The sequence below is a fragment of the Mytilus edulis genome, chromosome 6 (genome assembly GCF_963676685.1).
Source record: "Mytilus edulis chromosome 6, xbMytEdul2.2, whole genome shotgun sequence".
NCBI classification, from domain to species: domain Eukaryota; kingdom Metazoa; phylum Mollusca; class Bivalvia; order Mytilida; family Mytilidae; genus Mytilus; species Mytilus edulis.
The window spans coordinates 19083355-19108984 of record NC_092349.1 but is presented as its reverse complement, the minus strand read 5'-3'; the positions used below and the strand labels follow the sequence as shown (position 1 = coordinate 19108984).

The 25630-nt window shown below is 32.9% G+C and overlaps 1 protein-coding gene across 1 annotated transcript in view; it reads left to right on the top strand.

The window, feature by feature from the left end:
* LOC139527304 (nose resistant to fluoxetine protein 6-like) overlaps positions 1–23715 on the top strand; it is a gene marked incomplete at its 5' end in the record, with an annotated part of 33060 nt that extends 9345 nt beyond the window's left edge. The window contains 11 exon segments of the mRNA XM_071322657.1: positions 610–709; positions 1492–1724; positions 5275–5448; positions 6298–6481; positions 8780–8957; positions 16053–16132; positions 17088–17189; positions 18060–18207; positions 19667–19865; positions 20643–20785; positions 22135–23715. Coding sequence (XP_071178758.1) covers positions 610–709; positions 1492–1724; positions 5275–5448; positions 6298–6481; positions 8780–8957; positions 16053–16132; positions 17088–17189; positions 18060–18207; positions 19667–19865; positions 20643–20785; positions 22135–22254 — 1661 coding nt within the window. The 3' untranslated portion in view covers positions 22255–23715.
* Positions 23716–25630: the final 1915 nt, after the last annotated feature.

The following is a 25630-nucleotide window of genomic DNA, read 5'->3' as shown; positions in this document are numbered from 1 at the left end:
TTAGTCTTGTATTATTTTAATTTATGTTTCTTGTGTACAATTTGGAAATTAGTATGGCGTTCATTATCACTGAACTAGTATATATTTGTTTAGGGCCAGTTGAAGGACGCCTCCGGGTGCGGGAATTTCTCGCTACATTGAAGACCTCTTGGTGACCCTCTGCTGTTGTTTTTTCTATGGTCGGGTTGTTGTCTCTTTGAATCATTCCCCATTTCCATTCTCAACTTAATTCACACAATAAAACCAAAAATTTATCATATTTATGTTTTAACCAAAAGAATATTTAAATATTTTATTTGTTTATTTATGGAGTTTGACTATACATTTCTTCAACATTGAAGAACAAATTGCAACAAGTATCTGTTTTCTAATCTATTCTTTATACAGTCACAAATAAGGCAATAAATATGCCAATATAGAAATAAGAACATGTGGTATGGTTTACAATTAGACAACCTTCTACTAAAGAACAAATGACACAGAATGAACAACTATAAGTCACCTTTAGCCTTCAACAATGAGTAAAACCCATACAGCATAGTCAGTTATAAAAAAAAAAAAAAAATATTTCTCATTATTTTCTTATGGTTTGAACTTTTTTTTTTGCAGCATTGCAAGTTATTGATGCACAGTTAAAAGTGTTAATATACCCAATTGGAGTGTCATGTCCACAAGATCTGAAATATGCTAGGAAAGATATATTAGCCATGTAAGTAAACTAATACGTTACATCTTAACAAAAAAGAGTTGCATACCTGCAAACATTTAGAACATATCTCAAAAAAGAGTTGCATACCTGCAAACATTTAGAACCCACCTCAAAAAAGAGTTGCATACCTGCAAACATTTAGAACCCACCTCAAAAAAGAGTTGCATACCTGCAAAAATTTAGAAACCTCCTTTTGCATTTTGCTAGCATGTTGCCTTGATGTCAGAGACATGGAAATCCTGCAGTGTAAAAATTCACCACCTAAAATAGCAAAAACTAAAAGAGATCTGGACAAAATGGCATTTAAAGAAATATTTGGTATTTTGAAGTTGATTTAGATACTGTCAATGACTGTCATGTGGGTCACAATTTCACATTGTCAATGTTATACATGAAAATCCTCATTTTTTTAAACTGTCCATCTCAAAATAGTCATCAAAAGAGGATGACATTTAATACATACATCTGGCCTTTGTAAGTCTTGTATTATTTTTAATTTTAGTTTCTTGTGTACAATTTGGAGTTATAGTATGGAGTTCATTATCACTAAACTAGTATATATATTTGTTTAGGGGCCAGCTGAAGGACGCCTCCGGGTGCGGGAATTTCTCGCTGCATTGAAGACCTGTTGGTGACCTTCTGCTGTTGACTTTTCTATGGTCAGGGTGTTGTCTTTTTGACACATTCCCCATTGCTATTCTCAATCTTATTTTTTGCTGCAAGTTTAAGAAAAATGAGACCTTTCTGCACTGCTAAATATCTTTGATTTTCTTATATTTCAGAGTAGTTTCCAGTATTATAGCCTTTGCTGTTGTCATGGGAACATTAGCAGACATTGTTTACATTTATTTAGACAGTAGTGGTGACAAAGATAATATCCAAGGAAGATCTGATAGTCCACCGACTTACAACAGTATACCTGCCTCTAGTGTAAACGATACTACAGAGAGATTAGGACTTCTATCAAATATACCCAAAAATGAAGTTCTTTACGGAGAAATTCCACAAAGTTCATGTAAGTTTTGTGGTTGACAATACAGGTGCCAAAGGCAATGTAAAGATGCAAACCTTAGGGTCTGTTTGTTATGGGAGATAAATTCACACAAAGTTGAACAATAATTCAGCATATATACATCAGCTTTCCATAGATATAAGAAGATGTGGTATGAGTGCCAATGAGACAACTCTCAATCAAAGTCACAATTTATGAACATATGAAATACCCTTGAAGATTTGAGAAATATTATATTGTAATGATAATTTACTGCATTATTAAACCTTTGTCTGTGTTGACTGTTGATTAAATTGTTTTTTTAGAAGAACATACTGTTCAAAGTTTTGATTTTTCTACCCTGTATACCACATTACCTCACATTCTTATTAAGAAAAAATTCACACACCTAATTAAATGGGCATTTAAAAAGTCAGAATGTGAATATATATGTTCAAACTCTTTTAGGTCATTTTTTAGTAGAAATAACCAAAAAAACTATGTCAATTGGACATGCTTTGATACTATATATGCCCTTGAATTTTTACTAGATAACATTTTTGTTCGCTTTGGGGATTCTGTATATCTTCAAATTATCGGAATTCCAATGGGGACTAACTGTGCACCACTTATTGCGGACCTGTTTTTGTAATGCTATGAGTTACAATTTATGACAAAAATAAGCAAAGACCCATCGAAACAACATCTGATAAACAAATTTAATAATACTTTTAGATATTTGGATGATATTTTGGCTCTCAATAATGATGACTTCAGTATGTATATTAAAGAAATTTATCCTGTTGAACTTACTTTAAATAAAGCTAATACTAACAATGACCACTGCCCTTTCCTCGATCTTGATATCTATATCACTAACCGAAAGCTGAATACTAAAATTTATGATAAAAGAGATGATTTTTCATTTCCTATCGTTAATTATTCATTTTTAGATGGTGACGTTCCCTTGTCACCATCTTACGGTGTTTATATATCTCAACTTGTACGATTCCCTCGTGTATGTAACAATGTTTTAGATTTTAACGAGAGAAATTTATGTATTACTGAAAAATTATTACACCAGGGTTTTCGATATCACAAACTAGTCAAAACATTAACTAAATTTTATCATCGGTATAAGGACATCATTTGTAAATATAGCTCAACATGCAGACTTCTTATACGTTCAGGTATTTCACATCCAATTTTTTATGGAAATATTCTTTATAAAGCACAAAGATGTCAGTATTCATCTCTAAAACTAACAAAACCTTTGAATAGACTTATTAAGAAGGGATATAGTTACGATACTGTTGTCAGGTCATTAAAGATTGCATATTTTGGCGTTAATATTGATTCACTTATAGGGTCTTTGCATCGGAACTAAACACATTTATTTTAAAACCAGTTGTTGGAATGACACGGGTTATGTTCTTCTCATATATGTTATGGTGGTATGATACTAAACCCCTAACGGGAAGGATTGTGCCTGATGTTCATATGATGAAATCATAATCTTTCAGTCAGTTTAATTGAAGTCTGGAGCTGGCATGTCAGTTAACTGCTAGTAGTCTTTTGTTATTTATGTATTATTGTCATTTTTGTCGAGCCTGCAACTTTTGTTGCAGAAAGCTCGACATAGGGATAGTGATCCGGCGGCGGCGGTGTTAGCTAACTTCTTAAAAGCTTTATATTTTAGAAGGTGGAAGACCTGGATGCTTCATACTTTGTATATAGATACCTCATGTTACGAAGTTTCTGTCAGTCACATGTCCAATGTCCTTGACCTCATTTTCATGGTTCAGTGACCACTTGAAAAAAAAGTTAAGATTTTTTGTAATGTTGAATTCTCTCTTATTATAAGTAATAGGATAACTATATTTGATATGTGCGTACCTTGAAAGGTCCTCATGTCTGTCAGACAGTTTTCACTTGACCTCGACCTCATTTCATGGATCAGTGAACAAGGTTAAGTTTTGGTGGTCAAGTCCATATCTCAGATACTACAAGCAATAGGGCTAGTATATTCGGTGTATGGAAGGACTGTAAGGTGTACATGTCCAACTGGCAGGTGTCATCTGACCTTGACCTCATTTTCATGGTTCAGTGGTTATAGTTAAATTTTTGTGTTTTTGTCTGTTTTTCTCATACTATATGCAATAGGTCTACTATATTTGTTGTATGGAATGATTGTAAGGTGTACCTATCTAGCGGGCAGATGTCATGTGACCTTGACCTCATTTTCATGGTTCAGTGGTCAAAGTTAAGTTTTTGAGTTTTGGTCTTTTTATCTAATGCTATATGCCGTAGGTCATCTATATTTGGTGTATGGAAATATTTAATAAATGATCTTTATGTCAGTCGCGCAGGTTTTATTTGACCGTGACCTCATTTTCACGGTCCATTGCACAGTGTTAAGTTTCTGTGTTTTGGTCTATTTTTCTTAAACTATAAGTAATAGGTCAACTATATATGTTGTATAGAAGCATTGTTAGCTGTACATGTCTGCCTGGCATGGTTCATCTGACCTTGACCTCATTTTCAAGGTTCATTGGTCTTTGTTTAGTTATCTTGGTTAAAGTTAAGTTTATGTGACAGTTGTATTAAAGCTTAGCTTTATACTTAGGACTATCAACATAATATCAATGATTAGTATAGAAGGCGAGACATTTCAGCGTGTGCACTCTTGTGTTTATTTTCTTTGGTTACATCTTCTGACATCAGACTCAGACTTCTCTTGAACTGAATTTAATGTGCGTATTGTTATGAGTTTACTTTTCTACATTGGCTAGAGGTATAGGGGGAGGGTTGAGATCTCACAAACATGTTTAACCCCGCCGCATTTTTGCGCCTATCCCAAGTCAGGAGCCTCTGGCCTTTGTTAGTCTTGTATTTTTTTAATTTTAGTTTCTTGTGTACAATTTGGAAATTAGTATGGTGTTCATTATCACTGAACTAGTATATATTTGTTTAGGGGCCAGTTGAAGGAATCCTCCGGGTGCGGGAATTTCTCGCTACATTGAAGACCTGTTGGTGACCTTCTGCTGTTGTTTTTTTCTATGGTCGGGTTGTTGTCTCTTTGGCACATTCCACATTTCCATTCTCAATTTTATGTAAATTAAGAAATAATTGAGATGTTTTTATTATTGCAAAAAATGCGACAGGGTTATAATCATGATAATTACAGTAATCTAAACTCACATTTTGATTTTTTTTTATATAAACTAAACAGGATTTTTTCTACATCCAAAAATTAAAATCATGTTTTAGTCTATGATGACAAAATAGCAATATTAAATGCACGCTAAATTTCTGAAACTAACTTTGTTTTGAAACTAATTACAGGTAACTCTGTTCTGAAACAGATCCTTCTTTCTTTTTCGTTAATAACTAACACCAGAAAACTCCTAAACACGTCCACAGCCTTGATCACTCACAGCTATAAACGGAATGCGAGTCCTTAGCATGTGGTGGGTGATCTTAGGTCATGTCTACGGGTTTCTACCTTTCCTGTCTCTCGTAGGTAAGTCATGTCAATTTTATTTTAAAATTTTATCACCTGTCATATTTGCAGGTGGTTCCGTTCCCAAACAGATTTTGATTGCATTTTCCCTGATCACGAATACCAGAAAATTGCTTAGTACATCAACATCATCAGGCAACCTCACTGCGATCAATGGCATGAGAGTTATAAGCATGTGGTGGGTCATTTTAGGCCACACCTATGTTTTTAACATAGGACTGTTAGGTAAGGTAAAAGAACTGAATACTGTAAATTCAGAAATTATTGCGATGTTTTTATTACTGCGAAAAATGCGATTTTGTTATCATCGCAATAATTATCAAACAAGATTTTTCTCAATATCGCAAAAAATAAATTCGCATTTTAGTCCAAAATGACAAAATCGCAATAATAAATGTACGCATTAATTTCTGAATTTACAGTAAATGAGAATTAGCAGATTTCAAATGAATATCCTTATACTAAATATATTCACAATTTTTTATTTTTTTTTATAAGTACATGCTTTAATGGATCTGCAAAACAATTGATTAATTTTATTGGGGTTTCTTATACATAGATACATAGTGGTAAATCTTACTTGCATATTAATGACAATAATTCACAGCTAGATTATAAAATTATTTTGACTTCATCATACCTACCAACTGTCACTATTTTTTTTTTAAATTGGGCGGTTTCACTCATGAAAGATCTCAAATGGAAATTTTGAAAGAACAATTTTGTCAACAATTTAAAACAAAACAATTAATTTTGCATGGCATTAGGGTTGAAATACTATATAGAAGCTAAAAAAAACCAAACATATTAAGATAAATTTGGAGACCCTTTTATAGGTTTTGTAGGACTAAGAGAGCCATTTTGCGCTTAAAACCCCCATGGGCATTTGAAAGTGTTGGTAGGTATGCTTTATGACAAGAATTCTCAGAATAAAAAATAAACTGTTGAAGGCCCTACCTTGACCTATAATGGTTTACTTTTATAAATTGTAATTTTGATGGAGAGTTGTCTCATTGGCACTCATACCACATCTTCATATATCTATTGTTCACTTAACTTTTTATTACTTTATAGATAATATTCTTGACTTCGTGGAGTTACTTAAAAGGTTCTCCTTTCAAGGAATAATGAATGCCACATATTCTGTTGATACTTTCTTCTTCATGAGTGGACTACTTGTGGCATATACTGTGATGAAAAAGCTACGGGACGGAGGAAATATCAACTGGGCTATGTTTTATATTCATAGATTTTGGAGGTAAGACTTTGATAAATATATGATACATATATAACAAGATGTTGTATGAGTGCCAATGCGTCAACTATCCATCCAAGTCACTATTTGTAAAAGTAAACTATTATAGGTCAAAGTATAGTCTTAAACACAGAGCCTTGGCTCACATCGAACAGCAAGCTATGAAGATCCCCCCAAATAACTAGTGTAAAACCTTTTAAACAGGAAAACCAACGGTCTAATATATATGAAAAAAACGACAAACGAGAAACACTTATGAACATTATGCATTTAGAGACAACAACCAGACCAAAGAGCAGAAAACAGCCAAAGGCCACCTACAGGTCTTCAACACAGCGAGAAAAATCAAATAAAGTGGCACCGGGAGGCGTGCTTCAGCTGGCCCTTAAACAAAAATGTGTATTTAATAGTTCAATGATAAGAGCACATCAATTTAATTATATTCTTAAATTTCCTAAATGCATAATGTTCATAAGTGTTTCTCGTTTGTCGTTTTTTTCATATATATTAGACTGTTGGTTTTCCTGTTTAAAAGGTTTTACACTAGTTATTTGGGGGGATCTTCATAGCTTGCTGTTCGATGTGAGCCAAGGCTCTGTGTTTACACATACCCCATTTTCAATTTATATTTTGACACAGTAATTTTAAAGAATACTCTTCTTTGTATTTCAATACAGTAAATGTACAGCAACTGTGTGTTTTTTAGACTAACTCCAGTATATGCCTTTGCTATTCTGATATGGACAACTTTATATAAACATTATGTTTTGTAGACTTACTCCAGTATATGCCTTTACTATTCTGATATGGACAACTTATATAAACATTATGTTTTGTAGACTTACTCCAGTATATGCCTTTGCTATTCTGATATAGACAACTTTATATAAACATTGTATTTTGTAGATTAACTCCAGTATATGCCTTTGCCATTCTGATATGGACAACGTTATATAAACATTGTGTTTTGTAGACTAACTCCAGTATATGCCTTTGCTATTCTGATATGGACAACTTTATATAAATATTATGTTTTGTAGAATTACTCCAGTATATGCCTTTACTATTCTGATATAGACAACTTTATATAAACATTGTGGTTAGTAGATTAACTCCAGTATATGCCTTTACTATTCTGATATGGTCACTTATATAAACATTATGTTTTGTAGACTTACTCCAGTATATGCCTTTGCTATTCTGATATGGACAACTTATATAAACATTGTGTTTTGTAGATTAACTCCAGTATATGCCTTTACTATTCTGATATGGTCACTTATATAATCATTGTGTTTTGTAGACTAACTCCAGTATATGCCTTTGCTATTCTGATATGGACAACTTTATATAAATATTATGTTTTGTAGACTTACTCCAGTATATGCCTTTACTATTCTGATATGGACAACTTTATATAAACATTGTGGTTTGTAGATTAACTCCAGTATATGCCTTTACTATTCTGATATGGTCACTTATATAATCATTGTGTTTTGTAGACTAACTCCAGTATATGCCTTTGCTATTCTGATATGGACAACTTTATATAAATATTGTGGTTTGTAGATTAACTCCAGTATATGCCTTTACTATTCTGATATGGTCACTTATATAATCATTGTGTTTTGTAGACTAACTCCAGTATATGCCTTTGCTATTCTGATATGGACAACTTTATATAAATATTATGTTTTGTAGACTTACTCCAGTATATGCCTTTACTATTCCGATATAGACAACTTTATATAAACATTGTGGTTTGTAGATTAACTCCAGTATATGCCTTTACTATTCTAATATGGTCACTTATATAATCATTGTGTTTTGTAGACTAACTCCAGTATATGCCTTTGCTATTCTGATATGGACAACTTTATATAAATATTATGTTTTGTAGACTTACTCCAGTATATGCCTTTACTATTCTGATATGGACAACTTTATATAAACATTATGTTTTGTAGACTTACTCCAGTATATGCATTTACTATTCTGATATGGACAACGTTATATGAACATTGTATTTTGTAGATTAACTCCAGTATATGCCTTTGCTATTCTGATATAGACAACTTTATATAAACATTGTGGTTTGTAGATTAACTCCAATTATGCCTTTGCTATTCTGATATGGACAACTTTATATAAACATTGTGTTTTGTAGATTAACTCCAGTATATGCCTTTACTATTCTGATATGGACAACGTTATATAAACATTGTGTTTTATAGATTAACTCCAGTATATGACTTTACTATTCTGATATGGACAATGTTATATAAACATTGTGTTTTATAGATTAACTCCAGTATATGCCTTTGCTATTCTGATATGGACAACGTTATATAAACATTGGATATGGAATGGGACATTTGCAATGTCCATGAGAAAAACTGATCCCTGTGATGACTATTGGTGGACAAATATTATTTATATCAACAACTTCCATCCAAATTATGGAAACATAGATAAACAGGTATTACAATATAAAAATAATACTCTGAACTCATAGTACACTAAATTATCTTTCAAATGTGGGTTTCATTTCTCAAACCACCAAAGTATTGATTGATTGGTGTGTAAAGTCACTTTCAGCACTAGTGGGTTTGGAGGGGTCCTAATTCCAAAATTCCGGGGTTAGAAACAGAAAATCCAGAGGTCCTGAATTTAAAGAAATTTTAATCCCAACATCACGAAATTCGAAAAAAAAGTCATGCTCCCCCCTCCCTCTGAGAAGATCTCCTTGGTACACAAGGATCTTATGATCTTATGAAGAGATCTCCTTGATACACAAGGATCTTGTGATCTTATGAAAAGATCTTCTTGATACACAAGGATCTTGTGATCTTATGAAGAGGTCTCCTTGATACTCAAGGATCTTATGATCTTATGAAGAGATCTCCTTGATACACAAGGATCTTGTGATCTTATGAAGAGATCTCCTTGATACACAAGGATCTTGTGATCTTATGAAGAGATCTCCTTGATACACAAGGATCTTATGATCTTATGAAGAGGTCTCCTTGATACACAAGGATCTTATGATCTTATGAAGAGATCTCCTTGATACACAAAGATCTTATGATCTTATGAAGAGATCTCCTTGATACACAAGGATCTTATGATCTTATGAAGAGATCTCCTTGATACACAAGGATCTTATGATCTTATGAAGAGATCTCCTTGATACACAAAGATCTTATGATCTTATGAAGAGATCTCCTTGATACACAAGGATCTTATGATCTTATGAAGAGATCTCCTTGATACACAAGGATCTTATGATCTTATGAAGAGATCTCCTTGATACACAAGGATCTTATGATCTTATGAAGAGATCTCCTTGATACACAAGGATCTTATGATCTTATGAAGAGGTCTCCTTGATACACAAGGATCTTATGATCTTATGAAGAGGTCTCCTTGATACACAAGGATCTTATGAAGAGATCTCCTTGATACTCAAGGATCTTATGATCTTATGAAGAGATCTCCTTGATACACAAAGATTTTATGATCTTATGAAGAGATCTCCTTGATACACAAGGATCTTATGATCTTATGAAGAGATCTCCTTGATACACAAGGATCTTATGATCTTATGAAGAGATCTCCTTGATACACAAGGATCTTATGGTCTTATGAAGAGATCTCCTTGATACACAAAGATCTTATGATCTTATGAAGAGATCTCCTTGATACACAAAGATCTTATGATCTTATGAAGAGATCTCCTTGATACACAAGGATCTTATGATCTTATGAAGAGATCTCCTTGATACACAAGGATCTTATGATCTTATGAAGAGATCTCCTTGATACACAAAGATCTTATGATCTTATGAAGAGATCTCCTTGATACACAAGGATCTTATGATCTTATGAAGAGGTCTCCTTGATACACAAGGATCTTATGATCTTATGAAGAGATCTCCTTGATACACAAGGATCTTATGATCTTATGAAGAGATCTCCTTGATACACAAGGATCTTATGATCTTATGAAGAGGTCTCCTTGATACACAAAGATCTTATGATCTTATGAAGAGGTCTCCTTGATACACAAAGATCTTATGATCTTATGAAGAGATCTCCTTGATACACAAGGATCTTATGATCTTATGAAGAGATCTCCTTGATACACAAGGATCTTATGATCTTATGAAGAGATCTCCTTGATACACAAGGATCTTATGATCTTATGAAGAGGTCTCCTTGATACACAAAGATCTTATGATCTTATGAAGAGATCTCCTTGATACACAAGGATCTTATGATCTTATGAAGAGATCTCCTTGATACACAAGGATCTTATGATCTTATGAAGAGATCTCCTTGATACACAAGGATCTTATGATCTTATGAAGAGATCTCCTTGATACACAAGGATCTTATGATCTTATGAAGAGATCTCCTTGATACACAAGGATCTTATGATCTTATGAAGAGATCTTCTTGATACACAAGGATCTAATGATCTTATGAAGAGATCTTCTTGATACACAATGATCTTATGAAGAGATCTCCTTGATACACAAGATCTTCTTGATACACAAAAACCTTATGATCTTATGAAGAGATCTCCTTGATACACAAGGATCTTATGATCTTATGAAGAGATCTCCTTGATACACAAAGATCTTATGAAGAGATCTCCTTGATACACAAAGATCTTATGATCTTAGGCCACGGTTTTTTAATTTGTTGGTTTACGGATTTTTCCCATGAAAAAGTCGGGTCAGTCGGTCGGGAAAAAAAAGAAAAAAAATCATCTATGAAAACAGAAAAATATGCAAAATCAATATATATTTCACCTTTCTAACAATATGTTTGTTATGCCATTTTATCATCATTTCTTCAATTTTAGTTCAATGAAATATTATTGCTCAGCTGTTATAAACATCGCATGACATTGTCTAATAAGTTACAGTAAAAAAAAGGGGGGTGCAAGACAAAGATGAAATTAAATCGTCATTTCAGAAACAAGAAAAATAGATTCGCGTAGCTCTTAATCAATTCCAGAAAACTTGGTAAATAATGATCTTCAAGCACGAAAACTGATAAAGAAAAAAAATGTAAAAACGTCGTACGAAAATAAGTTTCAACACACGTGTCAAAAACCTAATAGACTCGTCCATTGGAAAAACTAGATTATCGGGTCAATCTGTTGTCTCGCATTCCCGTTTTTTATCCAAATGGACGATAATTTTTTTATTATCTATGAAACAAGAAAATTCCAAATGATTTGTTAATATTCAATACTTCAACTTGATGCCTTCAACCTATCCACATTTGGACAAGTCTATTTCTATGAGATGATGCATCTTACGGACTGATGACAAATAAGGGAAACGAACTTATTGTGTAATTGGTTTTAAACACAAGTTTCGTTCCGCAAAATTATTTGTCCAAACAACATTTCAAGGTCAGTTATAATGATAATTGATTTGTCTATATTTAAAAACGTAAACTGGAAGTTTTATTTTTTCACAACACCAAGTGTTATGATCAATTTTGTGAGTGATTAATGCATTTCATTTCATAAAAAAAAATTATTTTAATTATTTTTCAGGAATAATGCATTTCTTAGGGTCGGCGGGAATAAAAAAGCATGAAAAGTCAATTTTATTTTTATTCTGGAAATCGGCAAAATCGGGTCGGCGGATCCGTAAACCAACAAATTAAAAAATCCTGGCCTTATGAAGAGATCTCCTTGATACACAAGGATCTTATGATCTTATGAAGAGATCTCCTTGATACACAAAGATCTTATGATCTTATGAAGAGATCTCCTTGATACACAAGAATCTTATGATCTTATGAAGAGATCTCCTTGATACACAAGGATCTTATGATCTTATGAAGAGATCTCCTTGATACACAAGGATCTTATGATCTTATGAAGAGATCTTCTTGATACACAAAGATCTTATGATCTTATGAAGAGATCTTCTTGATACACAAGGATCTTATGATCTTATGAAGAGATCTCCTTGATACACAAAGATCTTATGATCTTATGAAGAGATCTCCTTGATACACAAGGATCTTATGATCTTATGAAGAGATCTCCTTGATACACAAGGATCTTATGATCTTATGAAGAGATCTCCTTGATACACAAGGATCTTATGATCTTATGAAGAGATCTCCTTGATACACAAGGATCGTATGATCTTATGAAGAGATCTCCTTGATACACAAGGATCATATGATCTTATGAAGAGATCTCCTTGATACACAAAGATCTTATGATCTTATGAAGAGATCTCCTTGATACACAAAGATCTTATGATCTTATGAAGAGATCTCCTTGATACACAAGGATCTTATGATCTTATGAAGAGATCTCCTTGATACACAAGGATCTTATAATCTTATGAACAGACCTCCAAGATACACAAGGATCTTATGATCTTATGAAGAGATCTCCTTGATACACAAGGATCTTATGATCTTATGATCTTATGAAGAGATCTCCTTGATACACAAGGATCTTATAATCTTATGAAGAGATTTCCTTGATACACAAGGATCTTATGATCTTATGAAGAGATCTCCTTGATACACAAGGATCTTATAATCTTATGAAGAGATCTCCTTGATACACAAGGATCTTATGATCTTATGAAGAGATCTCCTTGATACACAAGGATCTTTTAATCTTATGAAGAGATCTCCTTGATACACAAGGATCTTATGATCTTATGAAGAGATCTCCTTGATACACAAGGATCTTATGATCTTATGAAGAGATCTCCTTGATACACAAAGATCTTATAATCTTATGAAGAGATCTCCTTGATACACAAGGATCATATAATCTTATGAACAGACCTCCAAGATACACAAGGATCTTATGATCTTATGAAGAGATCACCTTGATACACAAAGATCTTGTGAACTTATGATCTTATGAAGAGATCTCATTGATACACAAGGATCTTATGATCTTATAAAGAGATCTCCTTGATACACAAGGATCTTATGATCTTATGAAGAGATCTCCTTGATACACAAAGATCTTATGATCTTATGAAGAGATCTCCTTGATACACAAGGATCTTATGATCTTATGAAGAGATCTCCTTGATACACAAGGATCTTATGATCTTATGAAGAGATCTCCTTGATACACAAGGATCTTATGATCTTATGAAGAGGTCTCCTTGATACACAAGGATCTTATGATCTTATGAAGAGATCTCCTTGATACACAAGGATCTTATGATCTTATGAAGAGATCTCCTTGATCCACAAGGATCTTATGATCTTATGAAGAGGTCTCCTTGATACACAAGGATCTTATGATCTTATGAAGAGGTCTCCTTGATACACAAGGATCTTATGATCTTATGAAGAGATCTCCTTGATACACAAAGATCTTATGATCTTATGAAGAGGTCTCCTTGATACACAAGGATCTTATGATCTTATGAAGAGATCTCCTTGATACACAAAGATCTTATGATCTTATGAAGAGATCTTCTTGATACACAAGGATCTTATGATCTTATGAAGAGGTCTCCTTGATACACAAAGATCTTATGATCTTATGAAGAGGTCTCCTTGATACACAAGGATCTTATGATCTTATGAAGAGATCTCCTTGATACACAAGGATCTTATGATCTTATGAAGAGGTCTCCTTGATACACAAGGATCTTATGATCTTATGAAGAGATCTCCTTGATACACAAAGATCTTATGAAGAGGTCTCCTTGATACACAAAGATCTTATGATCTTATGAAGAGGTCTCCTTGATACACAAGGATCTAATGATCTTATGAAGAGGTCTCCTTGATACACAAGGATCTTATGATCTTATGAAGAGGTCTCCTTGATACACAAGGATCTTATGAAGAGATCTCCTTGATACACAAGGATCTTATGATCTTATGAAGAGATCTCCTTGATAAACAAGGATCTTATGATCTTATGAAGAGATCTCCTTGATACACAAAGATCTTATGATCTTATGAAGAGGTCTCCTTGATTCACAAGGATCTTATGATCTTATGAAGAGATCTCCTTGATACACAAAGATCTTATGATCTTATGAAGAGATCTCCTTGATACACAAAGATCTTATGATCTTATGAAGAGATCTCCTTGATACACAAAGATCTTATGATCTTATGAAGAGATCTCCTTGATACACAAGGATCTTATGATCTTATGAAGAGATCTCCTTGATACACAAGGATCTTATGATCTTATGAAGAGATCTCCTTGATACACAAGGATCTTATGATCTTATGAAGAGATCTCCTTGATACACAAGGATCTTATGATCTTATGAAGAGGTCTCCTTGATACACAAGGATCTTATGATCTTATGAAGAGGTCTCCTTGATACACAAAGATCTTATGATCTTATGAAGAGGTCTCCTTGATACACAAGGATCTTATGATCTTATGAAGAGGTCTCCTTGATACACAAGGATCTTATGATCTTATGAAGAGGTCTCCTTGATACACAAGGATCTTATGATCTTATGAAGAGGTCTCCTTGATACACAAAGATCTTATGATCTTATGAAGAGATCTCCTTGATACACAAGGATCTTATGATCTTATGAAGAGATCTCCTTGATACACAAGGATCTTATGATCTTATGAAGAGATCTCCTTGATACACAAAGATCTTATGATCTTATGAAGAGATCTCCTTGATACACAAGGATCTTATGATCTTATGAAGAGATCTCCTTGATACACAAGGATCTTATGATCTTATGAAGAGATCTCCTTGATACACAAAGATCTTATGATCTTATGAAGAGATCTCCTTGATACACAAGGATCTTATGATTTAGATTAGCAGTAAGTGTAAACATTAAGGTTGAAATAGATTGACATACCCTTTAACTCATGTGGATTAAGTCATTTTCACATGTTCACAGTTGTAGTGGCAAAAGCATGGATGAAAACATTTAGAGAAGGGCATAAAAGGGGGGGGGTATCTGCACGAAGGTACGCAAAATAAAAGTGCCATTTCACGATGAACCAACAATTAAAAATTTCATGAAACACAGTGAATAAGGAACCTTTTTTATGGCTGTATGTGAAATAAAAATGGCAAAACACGTTGCACGAAAATAACCCTTTACCACCCCCTGTAGACAGTCCCATGTGCCTATCTTATAGATTTAAAATGATTTTTATGCCCCACCTACGATAGAAGAGGGGCATTACGTTTTCTGGTCTGTGGGTCCGTTTGTTTGTTCGTCCGTCTGTTTGTCCGTCTGTTTGTCCCGCTTCAGGTTAAAGTTTTTGGTCAAGGTAGTTTGTGATGAAGTTGAAGTCCAATCAATTTGAAACTTAGTAGACATGTTCCCCATGATATGATATTTCTAATTTTAATGCCAATTTAAAGTTTTGACCCTTATTTCTTGGTCCACTGAACATAGAAAATGATAGTGCGAAGTTCAGGTTAAAGTTTTGGTTAAAGTTTTTGGTCAAGGTAGTTTTTGATGAAGTTGAAGTCACATCAACTGTGTCTACTTATTTCAGTGTATGGGTTGGGAAAGGTACTTGGCTAATGATATACCTATCTATTTATTTCAGTGTATGGGTTGGGGATGGTACTTGGCTAATGACATGCAGTTTTACATTTTGAGTCCATTGTTCCTGATACTTTTACACAAGTAAGTAGTATAGCTAGGAAGAATAAAACCTTTCTCTAGAATCAGTTGATGTTTACCTGGCTATCTAGATTCTGGCAAAGAGTTAGAATCACAAATCTTATTCATATAAGCAAGCAATACATTAACCCATTATTTGTGTAATATAGTTGGGAAGATTCTTCATATTTTATTCATTTGTTGTAAACATGATAAAACACATATTTTTATATGAATGCAAAAAAAAGGATTCGCTTGCGGATATACTGTTTGCTGTAGGTGAAATCAAGGTATGCATGGGTGTATCAGAGGGAGTAACATTACTAGCTTGAAAAACAGTATTATTGATGGGTAAATTATGACTTGTTGACTGGGAGGGTTTAATGAGTTTTCTAATTTGACGGATTTTTGAATCTAATTCGAACATGTACTCATCTGTTAGCTGAATTTCATCCACAACGTCTTCATCCCAGCTTGCGTCCACAATTTTATCATTTAGATCTTTAAGAATGTCCTTTTTCTGTAACATAGAATCTAAAATAGCTGTGATGTCCTCAATTTCTATTTCGAAACTGTCTCTTATGTCTTAAAAATTCTTCAAAAGTCTTGTAATTGCTCCTTTATGTCCGGAATGAATGGCTTTCAGCTTTGTATTCATTTTCCCTTTTGTTAACGGCACCACAAATGTCTGGGATAATTCTACTATAGTATACAGAAACAATACAACCATACAGTTTAACGTTTACTTCATATATATCAGAGCTGCTAAGGCTACGTCGCACACTGACATCAACCCTAGATACAAAACGATAAAACGTGATGTCTTAACTCCCGTGGTATTCCCAACAAATATAGACTCATAAGAATAACATTGGATGTGTCATAAGCAAAGGGCGATCTTACAATTATTATCCTAATAAGTAACCAATGCAGGTTAAAAAATGATAGTCAATATGTATTGATTTATTTTTTGATGCAGAATGAAATATGTTGGACATGGTGCTATGTTGTTTTTCCTTACTGGTTGTCTGACATCAAGAATGATAACAGCAGATTACTACGGGATGAGATTACCAGGAATGTAAGTTATTAATCACACAGGTCAATCCCTGCAAAGGTCAAATAATAGACTTTAAAATTAGTATTTTGAGATTCTCCACAATATAAGTTATTATTCACAAATGTCAATCACTGCAAGGGTCAAACAAAAGGGTTTGAAATTGACGGTTTTAGATTCTCCTGAAAGCATTTAGGATTGGGTTTATATTTGTACTTTACCTTAATGTTAAAGAGACTGTTACCCATCAACACAAAAAAAAAGAAGCAAAATACATCTAATCCAACTATGTTTCAAACTGTAAGAAGAACCGTGGTGTAGTAGTTCTAACACAAAGGTTTCTAGCTCGATGATTCCCGTTTCCAGACGAAAATTTCAGGGACTGAATGTTTGGCTCTCCCTTGACACCATTTGCGACTAGGGTCTTGAGGAAACAATGATAGTTTGTCGTAAGGGGACGATAAATGGCTGACCCATGTTAAGAGAGAGTCATATCTCTTGCACGTTAAAGACACCCTTTGTAGATTTCTAAAAAGAGCAGGCTTATGCCGCTACAAGGCAGCACTCGCACCCGCAAAGTGGAAAGGGATTAATATAAGTTGCAAAACTTGTTTCCCAATCCACTATAAATAAATATGTTTAAACTAAACTGTAACAACCTGGAGTTGCAGAGTAGTTTTAACAGATGTATACATTTGTGCAATAAATTTCTTTTTTTAACAGATTTAATGTTTCCTCTTCCTCAAAATTTCTGCAAAACTAATGCTTCACATAGCACTGTTTTTGAAAAAGGCAATTAAGTTAAAAAATAAAATATTATTTATGTATTTATGATATTGTTGAATAGCTTTAAAGTTGTTTATTCCAAAATGAACATTATTATGATTTTAACAGTAACACACCATTGAACCACACCCATGAGCCTTGGGCTGATTCGTCCCCGTTGTATAATAAACCCTACACCAGAATAGCACCATATCTAGTGGGCATGTGGCTGGGATATTTACTGGTGATAAACAGCAACAGAGTCAGATTAGGGAAGGTATATATACTAAATATATCTTACATATTACTTATTTTAAGGATGTTTTCAGCTGATTTTCAAAACAATCAGAGATACCAATACAAAAATGAACTAGTTCTATACTTTTGTAAGCCATGATATGTTTCATCTACAAAAAGGGTAATCAGTGATGCTTGAATCAAAAAAGCTAAAAATCCCACTAAAGCACAAAATTGAAGAGCATTGACATCATGTTAAATAGATTATTTATGATAAATCCAATTAACCCTTTCACCGATTACTGCCCAGACAGAAGCTACTCTGAGACGATGGCTTCCCTGGCTTCTATTACTCAAGTGGGAGATCTTCATAATAAATGTCAATAAAAACTTGTTTGTAGTTATTTGTGTATTTATTTCATTCACTAACACCATGTTCACAGTTCTGTTCATGTTTTGATAATTTTTTCTTCATAAAATATTCAAATTTTCAAATTTTGGGCAACATCTAGGTGAAATTCTCAAAATTCTGCTCTAAGACCCCAAATCGTAATTTTTAAACCCAAAACAGCAAAATTTTGAAAAATTTTATGAGTCTGTACAAATTCCTCACACTGAACGATGTCAATTCCAAGTGTTTTGTACATAAAACGACATTTTATGTCATAAAAGTATACTAGTTTGTCTTCAATTTTTCCATATTCTTTCAAAAAAAAATGTTCCCTCATTTCAAATTCTCGTAAATTCCGTAAATTTCGTATGATTTTGACACGGTTTTCAACAAAGGGAAGTGCCATGTTTACACTTTCATCCGGGTATTCATCAAAGAAAGATAACTCATGTTTGCACTGTTTTGAGCGGGAAACATAAAAGAGGTATTCCGATCCTGGTAAAACGGGACTCATCGTCAGCTGTCTGAAGCATGAATCCCGGTTAACCGGGACTATTCGGCGAAAGGGTTAAAAAAAAAATTAAAATTTGTAAATAGAAATTTTCATCAGAAGCAAGAAAGATAAATTTACAAATATTTATATTTACTGTATATATCATCAATGCTAAAATGCAAAATAGAATTTCTGTGATGCTTGAATGGTTTTACGTTAGTAATTTTTAGGGCCCTTTATATTATAGTTTGCTGTTTGGTGTGAGCCAAGGCTTTGTGTTGAAGGCAGTACTTTGACCTATAAAGGTTTACTTTTACAAATTGTGACTTGAATGGAGATTTGCCTCATTCACTCAGTTCATATCTTCTTATATCTATTGATAACTGAAACACCAAATATTTACTATGCCGATTAAAATGTAAAAGTTTTGAGTTTTAACTCAACTTATTGCAGCCTACATTCATCTTGAACTGAATTGAGTAGGATTGTAACTTCTCCTATCAAGGTTGGTGGTTCTCTGAATTCCTCAAACAAGAAAAACTTGCCACCATGATATAGCCAAATGTTCTTTAAGTGGTGTTAAACACCAACAATCAATACTATTTACCATTTCAGCTGAAGTTACTGGTAGGATGGTGTGTAGCCATTACAATAGGAATTTCTATCATCTACGGGTTGTATGGATTTTACAAAGATTTCCCAGTCACCCACCTCGGAAATAAATCAGAAAGTATAATTTACATCGGCTGTACTAGATTTGGTTGGAGTATTGCTCTAGCCTGGGTCATATTTGTATGTGCGACTGGTCATGGAGGTAAATATGTTATTATTGTATATAATTATTTTGATATTAATTTTGTACTGCAATGCAACCTTTTCTTTCTTGCTATTAGTGAAGCCTTATTCAAGTTATTGCATTGACCTAACATTTCAAACTGTTTAAAACCTTATTTATGAACTTATGATTTCTGTGTTATTTTTTTGAAAAGCAAAAGTTATCACATCACAGAATTTTAATGTCAACCATTTCATCGCTGATTCACAAGTTTTATCTAAAATATTTCTGAAAAGCATTTTCCAATGTTGTAGGTTAAAGGGGAATAACCAATGCCATATTTTGAAACAATAGCATTTTATGTATACATATCTATAGATGGTAGCCCCATTTTCAAATGCCTTCCAGTGGTACTATGTATGTTTCAAGGGTTTATTCCTTGGTTATTGTTATTTATAGATTATCCTTGATCATCTCAACAAGATTGATTTTCTCGCCTGAGCCGGGACGGCGAAAGCAAGAAAGGCAATCGAGTTGAGATGAACAATGGTAATCTTTTAATCGCTATTTTACCTATGACGACGTTGTCAATTTCATGTCAATTTCGTTAGCAATGCCACGTGCATGCTTAGTTTCTAGCGATAATTTTCCATCTCAAGCGAGTAGCATGATACGAAAATTATCACAAAAAAAGATCAAAGGAAAAAGACACAAAATAGCGATAAATTGTCTTACATGTATTTTCAATGATTTATAATTAATTCAGACCAATGAAAGCTTTTATGTTTGTACACTATATGAAACTTTGTTTTGTAGGACCAGTGAACACGTTTTTATCATGGAAGGTCTGGGCCCCTCTTGGTAGACTAACCTACTGTGCATACATAGTCCATCCAGCTGTGATATTTTACTTTGGTTTAACAATGGAGAAGACCCTACATTACACAGATTTAGTCTTTGTAAGTTAACAGAATATTATAGTTGCTGAATTCAGCTGTACCTAGCATTATGCATCGAGGGATATGTATTCTTACCAGCACAATTGTGGCCTTTGTTAGTTTTGTATTAATTTAATTTTAGTTTCTTGTGTACAATTTGGAAATTAGTATGGCGTTCATTATCACTGAACTACTATATATTTGTTTAGGGGCCAGTTGAAGGACGCCTCCGGGTGCGGGAATTTCTCGCTACATTGAAGACCTGTTGGTGACCTTCTGCTGTTTTTTTTTTCTATGGTCGGGTTGTTGTCTCTTTAGCACATTCCCCATTTCCATTCTCAATTTTATTCATATGTTTTGGATACTTTTGAACTTTCCATTTCTATGTAGCAACATTCCAGCAGTGCCTGCTTATGGAGTATATATCTCCCAATTGATACGATATTCCTGGGCTTGTATTTTCTACCATAATTTCCTTGATAGAGAGTTGCTGCCCACAAGGAAGCTGTTAAACCAAGAGTTTCACAGATGATGTTCGGTATTTTCATCATGTCATAACTACAATCATGTTCCCTGTTCACGAATATGACCTACTAAATAACTTAAGACTATTTAAAGGTTTGTAATAACATGAGCAACATGATGGATGCTTAAACTTTTGTTTTCTATGTTATGTCTTTCGACTTTCATTTGTCTGTTTTGTTTTATCCATGATGTTGTTAGTTTGTTTTTGGATCTATGAGTTTGAATGTCCCTCTGTTATCTTTAGCCCCTCTCTTTGGATATTGTGGATTTAGATAGTTGACAAAGTACACATTTTCTTACAGTGTTAATGTACACTTTACCAAAACCACAATATCAAGTATTAACATAAAATAAAACTATTCCTCAATCTAGGTAAATTTGACATCCGTTTGGCTGTGTGGGATTTATCAATTTTCAAAAACATCCTGTCAGAATAGGGACTTCAAATCTGATACTTCATGTATAGAAGTTTCAGTGATCTATGCATGTTAAAGTTAATAGATAGCTTGTTACAAAGATAAGTTTCTGTTCCTATACAACATACAACAATTTTAACTCTCTCCTAGTTCACTCCGTCCTTGCATAATATACCTATTGTTATCATGTGTTAATTTTTTCTAATTCTGAATGTGCCATCAAGTAAACAACAATCAATAATTTAAAAAATAACATTGATATTTATTTAGACAATGTAATTGTATTTTCAATATATTTCAGACAATGTAAATGTATTTTCAATTGATTTTAGACAATGTAATTGTATTCTCAATCAGACAATGTATTTGTATTTTCAATTTATATCTTACAATGTTATTGTATTTCACACATTGTAATTGTATTTTCAGGTTCAACAGTATATTTCTTTAGTGGTTGTATCTTATGGTGTGGCATTTGTCTTGTCTATGACGGTAGAAGCACCTATGCTTGGACTAGAGAAAGTTTTGTTTAAGAGATGGTTAAAGTAGAAATCAAGTACAATCATTTTACATGTGGAATATAATTTGATACTTATGGTATTAAGAGTTGTATTCTCATTTTGAGAAAAAAAGATGAAAAACTATAGATCTTTACAGACCATATCATGCTATATGGACATATTTTATGTATTATCTTGATACTGTTTCTAAACGTTTTGGTGCAAGCATTATATAACTACTCAGAGTTTTAGTGTTCATTGTAATTATTGAAATATTTGATCTGAATGTCATTTTTGAGTAACTGCTTTAAAAAAGAAATGTTTGAAATAACATATGTGCATTGTTCTTATTTTTAAGCATTGATTTTTTAAGCAAAGCTTTATAACTTTTGTCAACAGCTTTAGTGGGTGTTTTTGTAGACTGGTAAATGTTAAAGAAGGAGAATTTGTAACAGTCATTCATGATAGAAATTTATTAAAAATATCTTTACAAATAATATTTTTCTTTTACAGATCTGAACATTTTTTTTAAATGTTATGATAGCAGATAAGTCATATTATAAAGAGTTATATCTCCTGATTTTGATAACTGCATTTTGATGTAATTTTTGTAGTATACAATTTATTTTTCAAGTCATAAATATATATATCTATGTGTAGAAATGTTATGATCCTATTATTTATATAACAACGAATTGTTTAAGATTTTATGCTGGATGTAGCAAGTAGCATAATATATCCTTTATGTTTTGATAAAAAAAAGATTGTGTTATTGATTCTTATGTGCTAATATAAATCATTGTAGACAGACTAGTACTGTAGATATCTTTTGGTTGTTTTCTTATTAATGTAAATTTCATACACATTTATTCACTATATAAGTGTGATTTTTGTCAGAGTTGAGATGAAATTAAACTAGGCTCGAAATGTGATGAATTAAAACCAAATTAGCTTGAAAATGTCTCTTCAAAATCATGAACCCAAATAGTTTGTAGGTCATTATGTGTCAAGGTCACAGTACTTACAAATCATATCTTTACTTATACATGTTATATGTGATAGATATTTTTTCTAATGAATGGTATTTAGATAGCTAGATCAAGGTGACAGCAGCTTTAATAGATTGAAATCTGGGGAAAGTTTTATTATTTATTGTTTACCTATATTTGAATCCTAATTGGTACTCCTGTAATTGTATAAATGCATTAATGATATTTGTTTACTAAGGAAAACAATTTTGTAAATGTAAGCAAATGCGAATTTTCAATTTGATCCAGTCAGGGTGCCACCCAATGACCTCATGCACTGGAGGTGAACATGAGACTTCCAAGAAGTTTCACAATAAAGGCATCATGAATATATGATTAAAGTTGTTTGAAGGAAGAATCATCTACCGGTAACATTTGGATAATCTTTACATATTCACTTGTTTTGTAATGGATTATACATGTTATAAATATCATTGATTATTGTTGATGTTTCTATTTTTATTAATAAACTTTGTATTTGCCTTCTTTTATTTTTTTAATACTCAAAGTCTGAGACCTATAAACTGTAAATTCAGAATTTAATGCGAGGTTGTTATTATTGCGAAAAATGCAACTGAGTTATATACGCAATAATATAAACTCGAATTTTGAAATATTTTATACGATTTAACCGGATTTTTTTCAAAATCGTAAAAATTAAAATCGCATTTAAGTCTTAAATGACAAAATCGCAATAATAAATGCACGCAATAATTTGTGAATTTACAGTATTCAAATTTCTTTATTTTCAATATATTTAAAGTAAATGATTAATTTCAAGCTGGTTTTACTCATAATTATGAGTGGAAGAATACAAGCCACATTTATTTTTAGAAAATACTGAAATGTTGTGTATTTGTAATTATTTTGATGCAATGCATAGGAAAAACCAAGAGGAACAACACAATATCAACCGTACAGGTATTATCTCAATTATTCACAAAGTAAATTGAAGATTAAGAATTATAGGTTTTGAGGCTATTTAAACATTAGATGCGCTTAGGTTCTATCCTCACCAAAAGAAGCTAACCTGTTCAAATTGCTGATTTCTGATGCTCTCCACTTTTATCTTGACCAAATGAATCTAAACAGATCAAATTGCTGATTTCTGATGCTCTTCACTTTTATCTTGACCAAATGAATCTAAACAGTTCAAATTGCTGATTTCTGATGCTCTCCACTTTTATCTTGACCAAATGAATCTAAACAGTTCAAATCGCTGATTTCTGATGCTCTCCACTTTGATCTTGACCAAATGAATCTAAACAGTTCAAATTGAGGATTTCTGATGCTCTCCACTTTTATCTTGACCAAATGAATCTAAACAGTTCAAATTGCTGATTTCCGATGCTCTCCACTTTTATCTTGACCAAATGAATCTAAACAGTTCAAATTGCTGATTTCTGATGCTCTCCACTTTTATCTTGACCAAATGAATCTAAACAGTTCAAATCGCTGATTTCTGATGCTCTCCACTTTGATCTTGACCAAATGAATCAAAACAGTTCAAATTGAGGATTTCTGATGCTCTCCACTTTTATCTTGACCAAATGAATCTAAACAGTTCAAATTGAGGATTTCCGATGCTCTCCACTTTTATCTTGACCAAATGAATCTAAACAGTTCAAATTGCTAATTTCCGATGCTCTCCGCTTTTATCTTGACCAAATGAATCTAAACAGTTCAAATTGAGGATTTCTGATGCTCTCCACTTTTATCCTGACCAAATGAATCCAAACAGTTCAAATCGCTGATTTCTGATGCTCTCCACTTTTATCTTGACCAAATGAATCAAAACAGTTCAAATTGAGGATTTCTGATGCTCTTCACTTTTATCTTGACCAAATGAATCTTAACAGTTCAAATTGCTGATTTCCGATGCTCTCCGCTTTTATCTTGACCAAATGAATCTAAACAGTTCAAATTGCTGATATCCGATGCTCTCTGCTTTTATCTTGACCAAAAAAAGTTAACAGTTCAAATTGCTGATTTCTGATGCTCTCCACTTTTATCTTGACCAAAAGAATCTAAACAGTTCAAATTGCTAATTTTCCGATGCTTTCCGCTTTTATCTTGACCAAAAGAAAGTAAACAGTTCAAATTGCTTATTTTCCGATGCTTTACGTTTTTATCTTGACCAAAAGAAAGTAAACAGTTCAAATTGCTGATTTCCGATGCTCTCTGGTTATATCTTGATCAAAAGAAGCTAAACACTTCAAATTTCTGATTTTGTCATTCACTTAGGTTGTATCTTAAGCAAAAGTAGCTAAGCAGTTTAAATTTCTGATTTCCTGTTCCTTAAGGTTGTATCTTGAGCAAAAGAAGCTGAGCAGTTCAAATTTCTTATTTCTTATTCACTAAGCTTGTATCTTGAGCAAAATAAGCTAAACAGTTCAA